This window comes from Condylostylus longicornis, unplaced genomic scaffold, assembly GCF_029603195.1.
Source record: "Condylostylus longicornis isolate FDR11 unplaced genomic scaffold, ASM2960319v2 ptg000031l, whole genome shotgun sequence".
Classification (NCBI taxonomy): domain Eukaryota; kingdom Metazoa; phylum Arthropoda; class Insecta; order Diptera; family Dolichopodidae; genus Condylostylus; species Condylostylus longicornis.
This window is the reverse complement of record NW_026578000.1, coordinates 5967803-5983216: the sequence shown is the minus strand read 5'-3', so window position 1 is coordinate 5983216 and position 15414 is coordinate 5967803. Positions and strand designations below refer to the sequence as shown.

At 38.6% G+C, this 15414-nt stretch overlaps 2 protein-coding genes across 2 annotated transcripts; both read right to left on the bottom strand.

The window, feature by feature from the left end:
* Positions 1-1739: 1739 nt before the first annotated feature.
* Positions 1740-8689, bottom strand: LOC129608423 (fibroin heavy chain-like). The gene is made up of 2 exons (XM_055519915.1): positions 8645-8689; positions 1740-8582 (listed from the first exon to the last, which is right to left on the bottom strand). The coding sequence occupies exons 1-2, from the start codon at positions 8687-8689 to the stop codon at positions 1740-1742; spliced, it is 6888 nt and encodes a 2295-aa protein (XP_055375890.1).
* A 3717-nt stretch (positions 8690-12406) lies between these two features.
* LOC129608422 (serine-rich adhesin for platelets-like) lies at positions 12407-14376 on the bottom strand. The gene is made up of 2 exons (XM_055519914.1): positions 14332-14376; positions 12407-14272 (listed from the first exon to the last, which is right to left on the bottom strand). Exons 1-2 carry the CDS (start codon positions 14374-14376, stop codon positions 12407-12409), a joined length of 1911 nt encoding a protein of 636 aa, XP_055375889.1.
* Between the last annotated feature and the right edge of the window lie 1038 nt (positions 14377-15414).

Here is a 15414-nt window from a genome sequence, read left to right as displayed (position 1 = left end):
TTTTTCCCCTCTTTTAGTTAATTTTTGTTTTATTTTAAAGACTAGATAAATCGCTCATCCTAAATATATGCAATCCTAGAATTAGTTTCGTTTACGAATGAAAATAATTTTAATTGTGTGATAGATATACATATACTGTATTTTAAAGCAGTTTTTTCAATTTTTGAAGGGAAAAGTACTACAATACGAGTACAAACCATTGGTTTGATCCAACTCTATTTTCTTCAAAAACACACCCGTAACATGCATATAGATGTTTTTTTTCCAAATATTTTATAAAATAAAACTTGAAATAAGAAAAGCTCTTAAAAATAATTACCAAAAAGTACATAATTAAACAAATAATTAGCGAAGTTCCAAAATATCTTTTCAGTAATTTATTTTGGAACTTCGCTTTCAGTTATGTCGCATAAAATTGTAAAATACCTTTGACAATAAGCACTTATTTTAAACGATTTAGTACTTGACTTTAAGCGGTCAATTACTGTTTACGCATAAAATAATTCGCTACTAAAATCCATGCACATATGTATTTGGATTTTTTAATACATGCGAATAAAATGCGTGAATCAGTTAACACTAATACTAACGTATATAGAGTAAGGCGTATATCATACAGTTTGTATAAAAAAGTCTTAGGTTCGTAAAATGCGATTTGTTGGATGAACATTTCTTTAAAAATTTTTATTTTTTTTGTGAAGCTTTACAAAGCTTACAAATCAATATCAGCAAGTTTCGGCTCCTGAATACTTTTTCAAATTATCCTATTTGTAAAAATTTAATGCAATAAAATAACATATTCTTATTAAATTTTGTCATAAAAATAAATATTTTTCTGGGGCTAAGTAATTACGTTTGTCGACGTCTCTAGCCCTATTACCCGTATAGTAGAAGCTATATACATATATATAATAAAATAAAGCAAACAAAATGAATTCGAAACTTCTTCCATTTCCTTTTTATACCTTGCACTTTGACATGGAGTTTGTAATAACTTGAAGGAGTTATCCGCGGAATGGATATGTATATATATTCTTGCTCAGCGTAAAATTCTGCGTTGATTTAGACACGCAAATTTTATTATTCGGAAAAATAATATTAAAGGTCAGATACATTGTTGAAGTTTTGGTTGAATTGCTTGACAGGTTTAGAGAATTTTAAATATTTGAAAAATAATAAACTTGATTTATAATATTTGGCAGTTATGTGTCCAATTATAGGTCCGTGAAGTTTCTATAGAATGGTTTCATAGGTTCGAGTAATTGCTATAAAGTAATTCTGTACAGCATGTTATAAGTATAGAGTAACTGCTATGTAATAATGAAAGGTGCAACGACTGAAACGTTTTCACTTGTTGCTTTTTTCTTCGCAGACATCGAACATTATCATTTTTACCTGGAAACTCTTTATTACTTCTGCGTATACATTATCGCTATCGCGGTTTCACTATCGCCGTAAGTTTTGAATTTAAAATTTTTTTTTTAACTTTGTTTGTTATTTGTTAAATTTCACTTTTTGTAATCCAAAACCAAAATGTTTTGTATTTAGAAAAATTCGATGAAAATAGTAAATTTGCAAAATTTCAAATAAGCAAGAAAAAAAATTTTTCTAATGAAATTATAATTTTATTAAAATTTTAATTTATTTATAAATTAAAAAAAATATTTTAAATAAATTTTCGGAAAATGCAAGTCGATAGCTCCTATCGACTTCGTGAAATTAAATTGATGTGCTGATGATTAACACGGAGTAGGTTGTGGCAAAATAACGAATCCACCACCCAATCCCGCAATCGCAGTTGTAAGAATAGAAATTTGACCAAGTAATTGACGCAAAGTTATAAGAATGGCAACAATAGTGTCGCTCGTACATGCACAACCACATCCTCCAATAATTAGTTTTAAATTAGTGAATATAGCTGACCAAGCATCTGAAATTGCTGCTAAGAACTTGAATAACGATGACAAGAGTGCGCAAAGCGTTTTATTGGAAACGAAACCGACTAATTGTAAGATAAGTCCCAAAACGCCATTCAGTAGTCCATTAATAAGTAATTGTAAGCTTCCAGCGGCTCCTAAGCTGCTCAGCAAACTTTGTAGAGGACCAAGTAATGTAGTTGATACTTCACTTATTAATAACTGCACGTTAGAAAGTAAAGTAGTAACGAAAATTTGAATTCCATTAGTTCCAATAAGTATTTGTTGCAGAGCTGATACAATTCCAGTTGTTAAAATTATTTGGGTGCCTCCAACTGATCCAAGAAGCACTTGAAGAACAAGACCAATCTGAGCAAATATGTTGCCTGCGACCCCAGATACTGAACCTCCAATAACACCAAGTACATTTTGTAACACATTCCAACCACTTACACCTCCAATCAAAGGTTGTAGTAAGTTACCGAGAATTATCAGTAAATTTCCTAGAACTGCACCAACGCCTCCTACGTTCAACCCAAATATAGTATTTAAAAGAATTTGAATGTTAAGGTTTACTGTTCCTATTATTGATGTTAATAACGTAGTCAATTGCGTTGAATTTATGATGGAAGCTAAAGAACTATTCAAATCTCCTAGTAAAGCTGGAGCAAAGTTTCCAATATATACTAGTAAATTAGATAAAAGTCCGGCACTTCCACTACCTAATCCTAGCAATTGGATTACTGAAGCACTTAACGAACTCGAAAGATTCGTCACTATATTGGAGGCTTGAGATATAGCGAATGCTGAACTAGAAGCAGTACTACTGGCTTGAGAAGTAACTGCACCAATTGCATTTGATGCGGCGCCAGCTAATGACGTAGCAGCACTAGAAGAACCACTATTATTGTTTGAAGAACTGGAGCTTTGGGCTGTTGCTACCGCTAAAGCAGCGGTATTTGCTAAACCTGTAGCGCCACCACTACCAGAAGCCAACGCTGATCCAATAGCAGAACCTTGAGCTGAACTTGCAGCCCCCGAGCCTCCACTGGATGAACTGGAGCTTTGTGCTGCTGCTGCAGCCAGAGCTGCTGCGCTTGCAAGACTGGCGGCTCCGCCACTGCCTGAAGCAATGGCTGTTCCAATACCGGATCCTTGTGCTGAGCTGACGGAGCTAGAACCCCCGCTACCACTAGATGAACTTGAGCTTTGTGCTGCTGCTGCAGCTAAAGCTGCGGCACTTGCAAGACTCGCGGCTCCACCACTACCTGAAGCAATGGCTGTTCCAATTCCGGATCCTTGTGCTGAGCTGACGGAGCTAGAACCCCCGCTACCACTAGATGAACTTGAGCTTTGTGCTGCTGCTGCAGCTAAAGCTGCAGCACTTGCAAGACTCGCGGCTCCACCACTACCTGAAGCAATGGCTGTTCCAATACCGGATCCTTGTGCTGAGCTGACGGAGCTAGAACCCCCGCTACCACTAGATGAACTTGAGCTTTGTGCTGCTGCTGCAGCTAAAGCAGCGGCACTTGCAAGACTGGCGGCTCCACCACTACCTGAAGCAATGGCTGTTCCAATTCCGGATCCTTGTGCTGAGCTGACGGAGCTAGAACCCCCGCTACCACTAGATGAACTTGAGCTTTGTGCTGCTGCTGCAGCTAAAGCTGCGGCACTTGCAAGGCTGGCGGCTCCGCCACTGCCTGAAGCAATGGCTGCTCCAATACCGGATCCTTGTGCTGAGCTGACGGAGCTAGAACCCCCGCTACCACTAGATGAACTTGAGCTTTGTGCTGCTGCTGCAGCTAAAGCTGCGGCACTTGCAAGACTCGCGGCTCCACCACTACCTGAAGCAATGGCTGTTCCAATACCGGATCCTTGTGCTGAGCTAATGGAACTAGAACCCCCACTACCGCTGGATGAACTTGAACTTTTTGCTGCTGCTGCTGCCAAAGCTGCGGCACTTGCAAGACTAGCGGCTCCGCCACTACCTGAAGCAATGGCTGCTCCAATACCGGATCCTTGTGCTGAACTGACGGAGCTAGAACCCCCGCTACCACTAGATGAACTCGAGCTTTGTGCTGCTGCTGCAGCTAAAGCTGCGGCACTTGCAAGACTGGCGGCTCCACCACTACCTGAAGCAATGGCTGCTCCAATACCGGATCCTTGTGCTGAGCTGACGGAGCTAGAACCTTCGCTACCACTAGATGAACTTGAGCTTTGTGCTGCTGCTGCAGCTAAAGCTGCGGCACTTGCAAGACTCGCGGCTCCACCACTACCTGAAGCAATGGCTGTTCCAATACCGGATCCTTGTGCTGAGCTAATGGAACTAGAACCCCCACTACCGCTGGATGAACTTGAACTTTTTGCTGCTGCTGCTGCCAAAGCTGCAGCACTTGCAAGACTGGCGGCTCCACCACTACCTGAAGCAATGGCTGCTCCAATACCGGATCCTTGTGCTGAGCTGACGGAGCTAGAACCCCCGCTACCACTAGATGAACTTGAGCTTTGTGCTGCTGCTGCAGCTAAAGCTGCGGCACTTGCAAGACTGGCGGCTCCACCACTACCTGAAGCAATGGCTGCTCCAATACCGGATCCTTGTGCTGAGCTGACGGAGCTAGAACCCCCGCTACCACTAGATGAACTTGAGCTTTGTGCTGCAGCTGCAGCTAAAGCTGCGGCACTTGCAAGACTGGCAGCTCCGCCACTACCTGAAGCAATGGCTGCTCCTATACCGGATCCTTGTGCTGAGCTGACGGAGCTAGAACCCCCGCTACCACTAGATGAACTTGAGCTTTGTGCTGCTGCTGCAGCTAAAGCTGCAGCACTTGCAAGACTGGCGGCTCCACCACTACCTGAAGCAATGGCTGCTCCAATACCGGATCCTTGTGCTGAGCTGACGGAGCTAGAACCCCCGCTACCACTAGATGAACTTGAGCTTTGTGCTGCTGCTGCAGCTAAAGCTGCAGCACTTGCAAGACTCGCGGCTCCACCACTACCTGAAGCAATGGCTGTTCCAATACCGGATCCTTGTGCTGAGCTAATGGAACTAGAACCCCCACTACCGCTGGATGAACTTGAACTTTTTGCTGCTGCTGCTGCCAAAGCTGCGGCACTTGCAAGACTAGCGGCTCCGCCACTACCTGAAGCAATGGCTGCTCCAATACCGGATCCTTGTGCTGAGCTGACGGAGCTAGAACCCCTGCTACCACTAGATGAACTTGAGCTTTGTGCTGCTGCTGCAGCTAAAGCTGCGGCACTGGCAAGACTAGCGGCTCCGCCACTACCTGAAGCAATGGCTGCTCCAATACCGGATCCTTGTGCTGAGCTGACGGAGCTAGAACCCCCGCTACCACTAGATGAACTTGAGCTTTGTGCTGCAGCTGCAGCTAAAGCTGCGGCACTTGCAAGACTGGCAGCTCCACCACTACCTGAAACAATGGCTGTTCCAATACCGGATCCTTGTGCTGAGCTAACGGAGCTAGAACCCCCACTACCGCTGGATGAACTTGAACTTTTTGCTGCTGCTGCTGCCAAAGCTGCAGCGCTTGCAAGACTAGCGGCTCCGCCACTACCGGAAGCAATGGCTGTTCCAATACCTGAACCTTGTGCTGAACTAACGGAGCCAGATCCCCCACTACCGCTGGATGAACTTGAACTTTGTGCTGCTGCTGCAGCTAAAGCGGCTGCGCTTGCGAGACTAGCGGCTCCGCCACTGCCAGAAACAAAGGCTGCTCCAATACCGGATCCTTGTGCTGAGCTAATGGAGCTTGAACCCCCACTACCACTGGAGGAGCTAGAACTTTTAGCTGCTGCTGCTGCCAAAGCCGCTGCGCTTGCAAGACTGGCGGCTCCCCCACTACCTGAAGCAATGGCTGCTCCAATACCGGATCCTTGTGCTGAGCTGACGGAGCTAGAACCCCCGCTACCACTAGATATACTTGAGCTTTGTGCTGCTGCTGCAGCTAAAGCTGCGGCACTTGCAAGACTGGCGGCTCCACCACTACCTGAAGCAATGGCTGATCCAATACCGGATCCTTGTGCTGAACTAACGGAGCTAGAACCCCCGCCAACACTGGAAGAACTTGAGCTTTTGGCTGCTGCTGCTGCCAAAGCTGCGGCGCTTGCAAGACTGGCGGCTCCGCCACTACCTGAAGCAATGGCTGCACCAATGCCTGAACCTTGTGCTGAGCTAACGGAGCTAGAACCCCCGCCAACACTGGAAGAACTTGAGCTTTTGGCTGCTGCTGCTGCCAAAGCTGCGGCACTTGCGAGACTAGATGCTCCGCCACTACCTGAAGCAACGGCTGCACCTATACCTGAACCTTGTGCTGAGCTAATAGAGCTTGAACCCCCACTTCCACTGGATGAACTTGCACTTTTTGCTGCTGCTGCTGCCAAAGCTGCAGCGCTTGCAAGACTAACGGCTCCGCCACTACCTGAAGCAACGGCTGCACCTATACCTGAACCTTGTGCTGAGCTAATGGAGCTTGAACCCCCGCTACCACTGGATGAACTTGCACTTTTTGCTGCTGCTGCTGCCAAAGCTGCAGCGCTTGCAAGACTAACGGCTCCGCCACTACCTGAAGCAACGGCTGCACCTATACCTGAACCTTGTGCTGAGCTAATAGAGCTTGAACCCCCACTTCCACTGGATGAACTTGCACTTTTTGCTGCTGCTGCTGCCAAAGCTGCAGCGCTTGCAAGACTAACGGCTCCGCCACCACCGGAAGCGAAGGCTGCTCCAATACCAGATCCTTGTGCTGAGCTAATGGAGCTTGAACCCCCACTACCACTGGATGAACTTGAACTTTTTGCTGCTGCTGCTGCCAATGCTGCGGCGCTTGCAAGACTAGCTGCTCCGCCACTACCTGAAGCAATGGCTGCTCCAATACCAGATCCTTGTGCTGAGCTAATGGAGCTTGAACCCCCACTACCACTGGATGAACTTGAACTTTTTGCTGCTGCTGCTGCCAAAGCTGCGGCGCTTGCAAGACTAGCGGCTCCGCCACTACCTGAAGCAACGGCTGCACCTATACCTGAACCTTGTGCTGAGCTAATGGAGCTTGAACCCCCGCTACCACTTGATGAACTTGTACTTTTTGCTGCTGCTGCTGCCAAAGCTGCGGCGCTTGCAAGACTAGCTGCTCCGCCACCACCGGAAGCAGAGGCCGCTCCAATACCAGAACCTTGTGCTGAGCTAATAGAGCTTGAACCCCCACTACCACTGGATGAACTTGCACTTTTTGCTGCTGCTGCTGCCAAAGCTGCAGCGCTTGCAAGACTAGCGGCTCCGCCACTACCTGAAGCAACTGCTGCACCTATACCTGAACCTTGTGCTGAGCTAATGGAGCTTGAACCCCCACTACCACTGGATGAACTTGCACTTTTTGCTGCTGCTGCAGCTAATGCTGCGGCACTTGCAAGACTTGCTGCCCCGCCACTACCTGAAGCAATAGCTGCTCCAATACCAGAACCTTGTGCTGAGCTAATAGAGCTTGAACCCCCACTTCCACTGGATGAACTTGCACTTTTTGCTGCTGCTGCTGCCAAAGCTGCGGCGCTTGCAAGACTAGCTGCTCCGCCACCACCGGAAGCGAAGGCTGCTCCAATACCAGATCCTTGTGCTGAGCTAATGGAGCTTGAACCCCCACTACCACTGGATGAACTTGAACTTTTTGCTGCTGCTGCTGCCAATGCTGCGGCGCTTGCAAGACTAGCTGCTCCGCCACTACCTGAAGCAATGGCTGCTCCAATACCAGATCCTTGTGCTGAGCTAGAGGAGCTTGAACCCCCAATACCACTGGACGAACTTGAACTTTTTGCTGCTGCTGCTGCTAAAGCTGCGGCGCTTGCAAGACTAGAAGCTCCGCCACCACCTGAAGCAATGGCTGCACCAATACCTGACCCTTGTGCTGAGCTAACGGAGCTAGAACCCCCACTACCACTGGATGAACTTGAACTTTTTGCTGCTGCTGCTGCCAATGCTGCGGCGCTTGCAAGACTAGCTGCTCCGCCACTACCTGAAGCAATGGCTGTTCCAATACCAGATCCTTGTGCTGAGCTAATGGAGCTTGAACCCCCACTACCACTGGATGAACTTGAACTTTTTGCTGCTGCTGCTGCCAATGCTGCTGCGCTTGCAAGACTAGCTGCTCCGCCACTACCTGAAGCAATGGCTGCTCCAATACCAGATCCTTGTGCTGAGCTGGAGGAGCTTGAACCCCCAATACCACTGGACGAACTTGAACTTTTTGCTGCTGCTGCAGCTAATGCTGCGGCACTTGCAAGACTTGCTGCTCCGCCACTACCTGAAGCAATGGCTGCTCCAATACCGGATCCTTGTGCTGAACTTACAGAATTTGAACCACTGTTACCGCTGGAAGAGCTTGAGCTTGTTGCTGATGCTGCTGCCAATGCTGCGGAACTTGCAAGACTGCCAGCTCCACCGATGGCAGAAGAAACGGCTGAGCCAAGACCAGAACTTTGGGCTGAACTTGCAGCGCCAGAGCCACTGGTGCTACTTGTAAGGCTTCCCGCTCCAGCTACAGCAGAACTTAAACTCGAAGTTAAGGATAGACCTAGTATAGGAGATCCAGCAGGTGGAGAGGAACAAGGTGGTGCTGGTGGTGGTGCAGGTGGTACGGGAGAACACGGATTTGCCGATATCTATAATAAATATATCTTATGAAATCCTTTACAAATATTGTGATAAATATGTAACATCTTACCTTCGTACATGTTAGCGCCAATGTAAGAAGTAAAAATGCCTTCATTTTTACAATTTTTTTAAAAGGTTTAAGTAGTGTTTTAGTTAAGTTCTGATAATATAACTTTTAACTATTCGCAAGCGAATGATAACTCAATTAATGTAAATCACGTATTTATACTAAACTTTTTTAAAATTTTTTCCAAAAGTTAATGGTATCGAAATATGTATGTAATATTTATAATATTCTATAAATAATTTTATTAAAATAAGATGATTTGTTTCGGGACTTTTTTTAATTTTAGATGATATTAAAATATCTTTTTGTTTGGTTAGTTGTAAGGTTGTGAGGTGTATTATTTTAAAAATAGTTGATTTTTTTATATTTAGATAGATTTTCTTATTCTTATTTGGTATTGAATTGAAGTTGAATTTAATTTTTGAAAATAACATATTCTTTTTGAAACGCTGGCAGTCAAATTATAGAATTGAAAATTATTTTCGGCGAATCGTATATTTTATTTGAGATTCTTTCGGTAAATTTTTTTTAAAAAATATTTAGCAGAAAGAGAGATTTGGTAATTGCAAAGAACGTGAAGTTAGAAATTAAACTGTTTTTAAAAGTTTTTTTTTTTTTTGAAATTGCATCACCATCAAAATTTCGTTTCTATGCAGTAGCACAAAATGTGTTCTTTCATCTGCTGAGTTTAAAAATAAATGGCAGTTTTGGGGGCTTTTATGGAATTATTGCGAAATTTGTCTAACATTGTAACAACTTAAAAAATTATAAAAAAAAGCAGAATAGGGAAATTTTTCATAAACCATTTTGTTTATGAAAAATTTTAGCACTTTAATTTTAATATTTTTCATAATATGCGACCAAATGGCTTTCCAAATGGCAAAGTTGTATGGCAGCTACCATCACAAGTCAAAATATTTCAACTAGTTTTATTAAACATAAGAGTCCTAATAAGATATTTGCTTGTCTGAAATTTTAGTTCTTAAGATCTTTTAATTTCAGTGATCTAGCCAAATAACTTTCGAAGTTGTATGGCAGCTATCACAAGTGCTCATGATATCTTAACTGCTTCATCCGAAAATTATGACCATTTCACCATAATAGTTTTTGCAAAACTTCTGTACCGTGGCTTCCACAATTTCTAAGCTATGACCAAGTAACTTTTAAAGTTGTATGGCGGCTACTAGAAGAAGTCAAGTAATTTCAATAATTTTTATCACACATAACAGCTTTAATAATATGTTTGCTTGTGCCAAATTTCGATAAGATAGCTTTCTAAAATATAGCCAATTAGTTTTTTAAGTTGCGTAACAGCTACCCGAACCACCGCTGACTATCCAATTTAAATAGGGCTCCGGTTTTTACCATTACAGACTCAGAATTCGACGCTGATCAAAAACATATATGTAACGCAAAGAAATAATGGTTTATGTCTCAGACAATAATTTCTTAGAGCGATAAATTTACCCTTAAATTAGTAATTATACCCATGCAAACCTTTCGAACATACGTCTGTACAGGTATAATTACTAATAGTTTCCCATATAATTACTAATAGTTTGTATGGTAACACCTGAAATTTTACCAGTTACAACAGTATTTCTCTAATTTTTACAAATTAACCTGGTTCTAAAAGATGATGAAAGTTTTCGCATATCTAAAAGTTTAACATCGTGATATATGAAGTTTCTTTCATTCGTGAATTTCAGCAATACAGCAATTTCTGCGGTAACGTAAATTTTGTAAGGGCTGTATAACTACTTTTATAAAAGTCAATTAAAAGTAATCTTATGAAAAATGTTGATTTAGATTTCATTAAATTAAATTCATTTAAACTTTTGTTATAAATAATTACTGTTTTATAATAAAGAATACATAGTTCTTATTTAGTAAATTTTACATATAATAAATATATTATAGGAAATTTTAGCCATTATTTTTCAAAATATATACATAATATGTTTTAAGGCCCGTTCATTATATGTTAAACAATTTTATCAGTTTCTATGTGAAACTTTTATTTTTATCTTACTTTAAATAAATCCAGCATGATTTATGTAAAGAAAGTCAAACAAATAAGAAATAAAAATAAATAAAAAGAAACTATGTTTAATTTATTGGCAAATATACTCATAATTTCATGATAAGTTAAAGTTTAGGGTTCCGAAATCAAAAAGCCCCCGAATTATTTGATTTAGCTTTATAATTCAATTAAAAAATATTAAAATTAAAAAATACATATTTCTGGTAGTTCTGGTCACAATATTATGCATTTACATAAATTTTTCTTATGTCCAACAAACAGTAAATTAGGGTTTATCCGAGAGAGTATACATAAAATATATATTGTAATTAATTTTACAAAATACATTGATTTCTTTAAAAATTTTAAGTTACTTTCCAACATTATAAAGCATAGTATTTACAATATTGTAAAACTAAACTTCACATCATAATTATGTAATATAGAAATTATTAATTTATTGTCAGCATCATCAATAATAATTATTTTTACGTATGAAAATTTCAATTTCTATCAATAAAAAATTAGGCTGCAAGATTATTGGCTTAACATGAGGCAGGGAAGTTTCCTAATGATAAGGCATAAAGCAAAAAATTGTTAATTTAATTTATTTTAGCTTTTTAATATATTTAAGGTTCCTTCGGTTTGAATATGTTTTTAAAACTCTCATTTGGTATTTCAGCAAGGAATTAAAAGTATTATGTCCACCAAAAGAATTTTAATTTTTAAGAATATTAAAAAGTATGCTAATTACCGAAAATGAAATACAAATGTAGTAGAAATTGTTATAAAACAGCTGTCTTAAAACCTTTTAACTTGATCACTGGATCAAGTTAAAAGGTAAAGGAATAATGAATTTTAAGAGAAGTTACTGATCCAATTAAGGTTTAAGTAATTGAGCAAATATTTGACTACTTGACTAATTACAAAAAATCATTATTTAAGATACCTTTATATAGTTTATTTAATATAGCTAACAAGTTTAATATAGTTAACAAGTATAGTTAAGCCTCTTTATAAATTTTTTTTGGATGGCTTTAAATCCTATATTAGAGAATATAAAAATTTTTATTTTTATACTTTACTTTATTTCACAGATAAAAATTACATTATATTGTAATTTTGCTTAACTACTTATGCTATTAAAATTTCAATGACATTGTGATCATAAGAACGTTTTCTTAAGCTTATAATATTTTTCACAACTACTAGATTAATGAAAAATGTCTACTATTTGTTGCATTCCTTAAAAAATATACCAATGCTGTTTAATATTTTTAATTTGGAAATAAATTTTTCAGGAAGGAATGACTACTTTCCTTTATCCAATACCAGCAGACGAAATTTAAGAATTTCGTTTCAACTTTCGAATAATTGAATAAGTCTAATTATTGATGTTTTGTTATTAGAATTATTACACCTTTGAAAAAATACTTACAAATTTCAAAATTTTGAGTACTAATTATTGATTTGTAGTTCAAGAAACAATTTACTTAATATGTAAAATCTTTATACTTAAAATAGAAATTTGAAATTTAATTTTTCAATGAAAACTTATTTGTTGTAAACTTAAAGATTATAAAAAAAGAAAAAACAAAGAATTTTTTACCAAATGTTCAATTTTATTGAAAATTTATTTATGAAAACTCTTAAATTATTGGAACCATAATGGTAAAATTGGTTAGTTTAGTAATTTAAAGTTTGCTGTCAAAATTTTATTCACATTGAATCTAATGTTATATTTAGCAAGGCAATACTTGCCCAATAATATTGAACCCACCACTAAAACCAACAAGTCCTGTAACAAGAACTGATATTGACCCAATTAATTGTCGCAATATTATTAAAGCTGCAACTATTTTATCTTGAGTACAAGAACAACCGCATCCGCCGAATATAGCAGCTAAATTTTTAAATGTGGTACTAAGTAATTCACCTAATTTTATTAATAGAGTGAATAATGAAGATAATAAAGCGCAAATTTTGTCATTTGATATTACGCCAACCAGTTGCAAAATAAGTCCAAAAACACCATTTAATAGTCCGTTAAGTAATATTTGTAAACTTCCTCCAACTCCTAAGGTTTGCAAGAGCCCGATTAAAGTAGATGTTGTCTGACTTATAATTAATCCTAAAGTTGATTGTACAAGAGCTAAAATTGCTTGAATTCCATTACTTCCTACTAATATTTGCTGTTGTGCTAATAATATTCCATTGGTTAAAGTTATTGATGTACCACCAACTGATTGTAAAAGAGCGTTAATTACCGCTCCTATTTGAGCAAATAAGTTGTTTATGACAGAAATGGTATTAGACCCGACGAGAATTGGCAGTAAATTTGATAACGGACCACATCCTGAAATAATTCCCACAACAGGTTGTAATAAATTTCCAAGGAGTACTAACAGATTACCCAAAACCGCACCAACACCATTAAGGTTTAACCCCAAAAGAATATTGAGAAATGCTTGTAAATCTAGCGTAACTATTCCAATGCTTCCGAGTAATGTTAAAAGAAGAGACAAAATTCCTGTTACTCCACTGGTCAATGCAAGAATTTGTGAAAACGCAATACTAATTGTGCTAGAAAGACTGCTCAGTATAGTTAATGTTTGAGTTACTACGGAAGATGCCACTGCACTACTCAAAGTAGCTGCTGAACTAGAAGCAATACTAGTAGCTTGTGATGTGGCAGAGCTAACTGCGGTAGCTAACGAATTTGCTGTACTTGAAGACTCGGCAATACCTAATATGGTCGACGAACTAGCACTTTGGGCATTTGCAGAACTCTGAGCAACGCTTGAGCTTTGTGAAGTTGCAGGAGAACTGGAATAACTGTAACTGCTGCCAAGTCCACTGCCGGAACTATAGCTATAAGCACTGCCTAATCCATTAGATGAACTAGAGCTTATTGCGTTACTAGCACTATTCGCACTACTCGAACTTTGTGAGCTTCCTGAAGAACTGGGTACAACCCAGGTGTAGCTGTTACCAGTTCCAGTGCCTGAACTAAAACTGTAAGCACTGCCTAATCCATTAGATGAACTAGAGCTTACTGCATTACTAGCACTGTTTGCACTACTCGAACTTTGTGATCCTCCAGAAGAGCTAGGTATAGTCCAGGTATAACTATTACCAGCACCAGTGCCTGAACTAAAGCTGTAAGCATTTCCTGCACCGTTAGAAGAACTGGAACTTACAGCATTACTAGAACTGTCTGCTAAAGCCAATGTATTTGCAAAACCTGTCGCAAAATCTAAAGGTGTTCCATAAAATCCGCTTAATGAAAGAGAATCACTAATTGAGCTAGCTTCACTTAAGCTAGCTGATAAATCTGCCGTTTGTGATCCGGTCCAAGCTACTGAGTTCGCTAAACTATCAGCGGCGCCGGTTGCAAATGAAACACTGCCACCCAAAATACCGCTATAGCTTTGAGAATTAGCTGCAGCTAAAGAGCTAGCTAAACTTGAAGCCGTAGAATCTAAGCCAGTAGCTATTGCTTGACTAGATGCAAAAGCATCACTAAAACTACTGCTTGTACTTATTGGTCCTGTTATTATTGGTAGAGTTACAACAGGGGAAGTTCCGCCACATGGATTACCATAACACTGAAAATAGTTTTTTTTTTAATTTCGATCTTTTATTTTTTTGTGTTTATATAACTTACCAATCCAAATGTCAATGCTAAGGATATTAAAGTTAACACAAACATTTTTGTTTTTTTTGTTAATCTTTTGTCTTAATGACTTAAGTGGACTTCCAATTATTCGCGAACGAATGATAACTTCATATGTTGGATTTCAACTATTTATATAGCAATTTTTTAATTATTCTGATTGAAATAATCGTTAATTCTAAAGTTTGGATTGATTTAAATGGTACGCTTTATATTTTAAACAATATAAATAGAATTGTAGATTTAATTGAATTGAGTTTCATATTGACATTTGTTTTTAATTTTAGATTCAACTAAAAAAATTTACTTGTTTAATCAAACAGAAAAATCCAAAAATAAAATCACATATCTTAAATAAATTATTATTAAGTTAAGTAAAAAGGTTAAAAAAACTTACAAAATGGCTACTAACAACATTGCCATTTCGGTAAAAGTCAATACTTGTTTAATTTCATTATTGAATTTTTAAATGTAAGGTTTCTAAAACAAATTAATCAAATTTTTCAAATGACTTTCTTGCGAAACTAAACAAGTTTTCATAGAGGAACTGCTTTAAGTTTCTTGATATACTTAGGTTTTTATAGAATCTATAAAAAATCTGCAACTTTACCTGATTGTTTTACTCAAACAAAGCATTCATAGTTAAAAAACTGTCTACGCAAAGGTAGTAACAAAAATAAAAAATAATTTTTTTTTTAAAGGTACCAAGGTAGAATATTAAATTTTAAAATATTTTATTTAAATTTTAGTGCATTTACCTTTAGTTTCTTGTTATAATTTTAGATAAAATGTCCATTGATTCTTTATAAAAAATTTAAAATAAATAAAATCATCCAAAAAGTTGCAATTTTATTGATTTTATAAGTGATATTGAACTTGAAAGTTATTAAAGTATTTTTAAAACAAACTTATTTTTAGGGTATAAAACAATTTTGGTTAATGAATTTTTTTTTTTAAATTTCATGTCAATGCTCAAGTGATACGAAATATTAGTTGTAACGATTTTTGTTTTTATGTGTAAAACCAGAGAACAAAATTAAGTTGGCTATCTGCATGCTACCCCAGGCAATGAAA

Bases quoted from the DNA above. Each gene is read 5' to 3' on its own strand.
- LOC129608422 (XM_055519914.1), bottom strand. From the start codon at position 14,376: ATGTTTGTGTTAACTTTAATATCCTTAGCATTGACATTTGGATTG. The intron at 14,273-14,331 runs GTAAGTTATATA...AACTATTTTCAG, and splicing joins TAGCATTGACATTTGGATTG to TGTTATGGTAATCCATGTGG.
- LOC129608423 (XM_055519915.1), bottom strand. From the start codon at position 8,689: ATGAAGGCATTTTTACTTCTTACATTGGCGCTAACATGTACGAAG. The intron at 8,583-8,644 runs GTAAGATGTTAC...TATTTATTATAG, and splicing joins TGGCGCTAACATGTACGAAG to ATATCGGCAAATCCGTGTTC.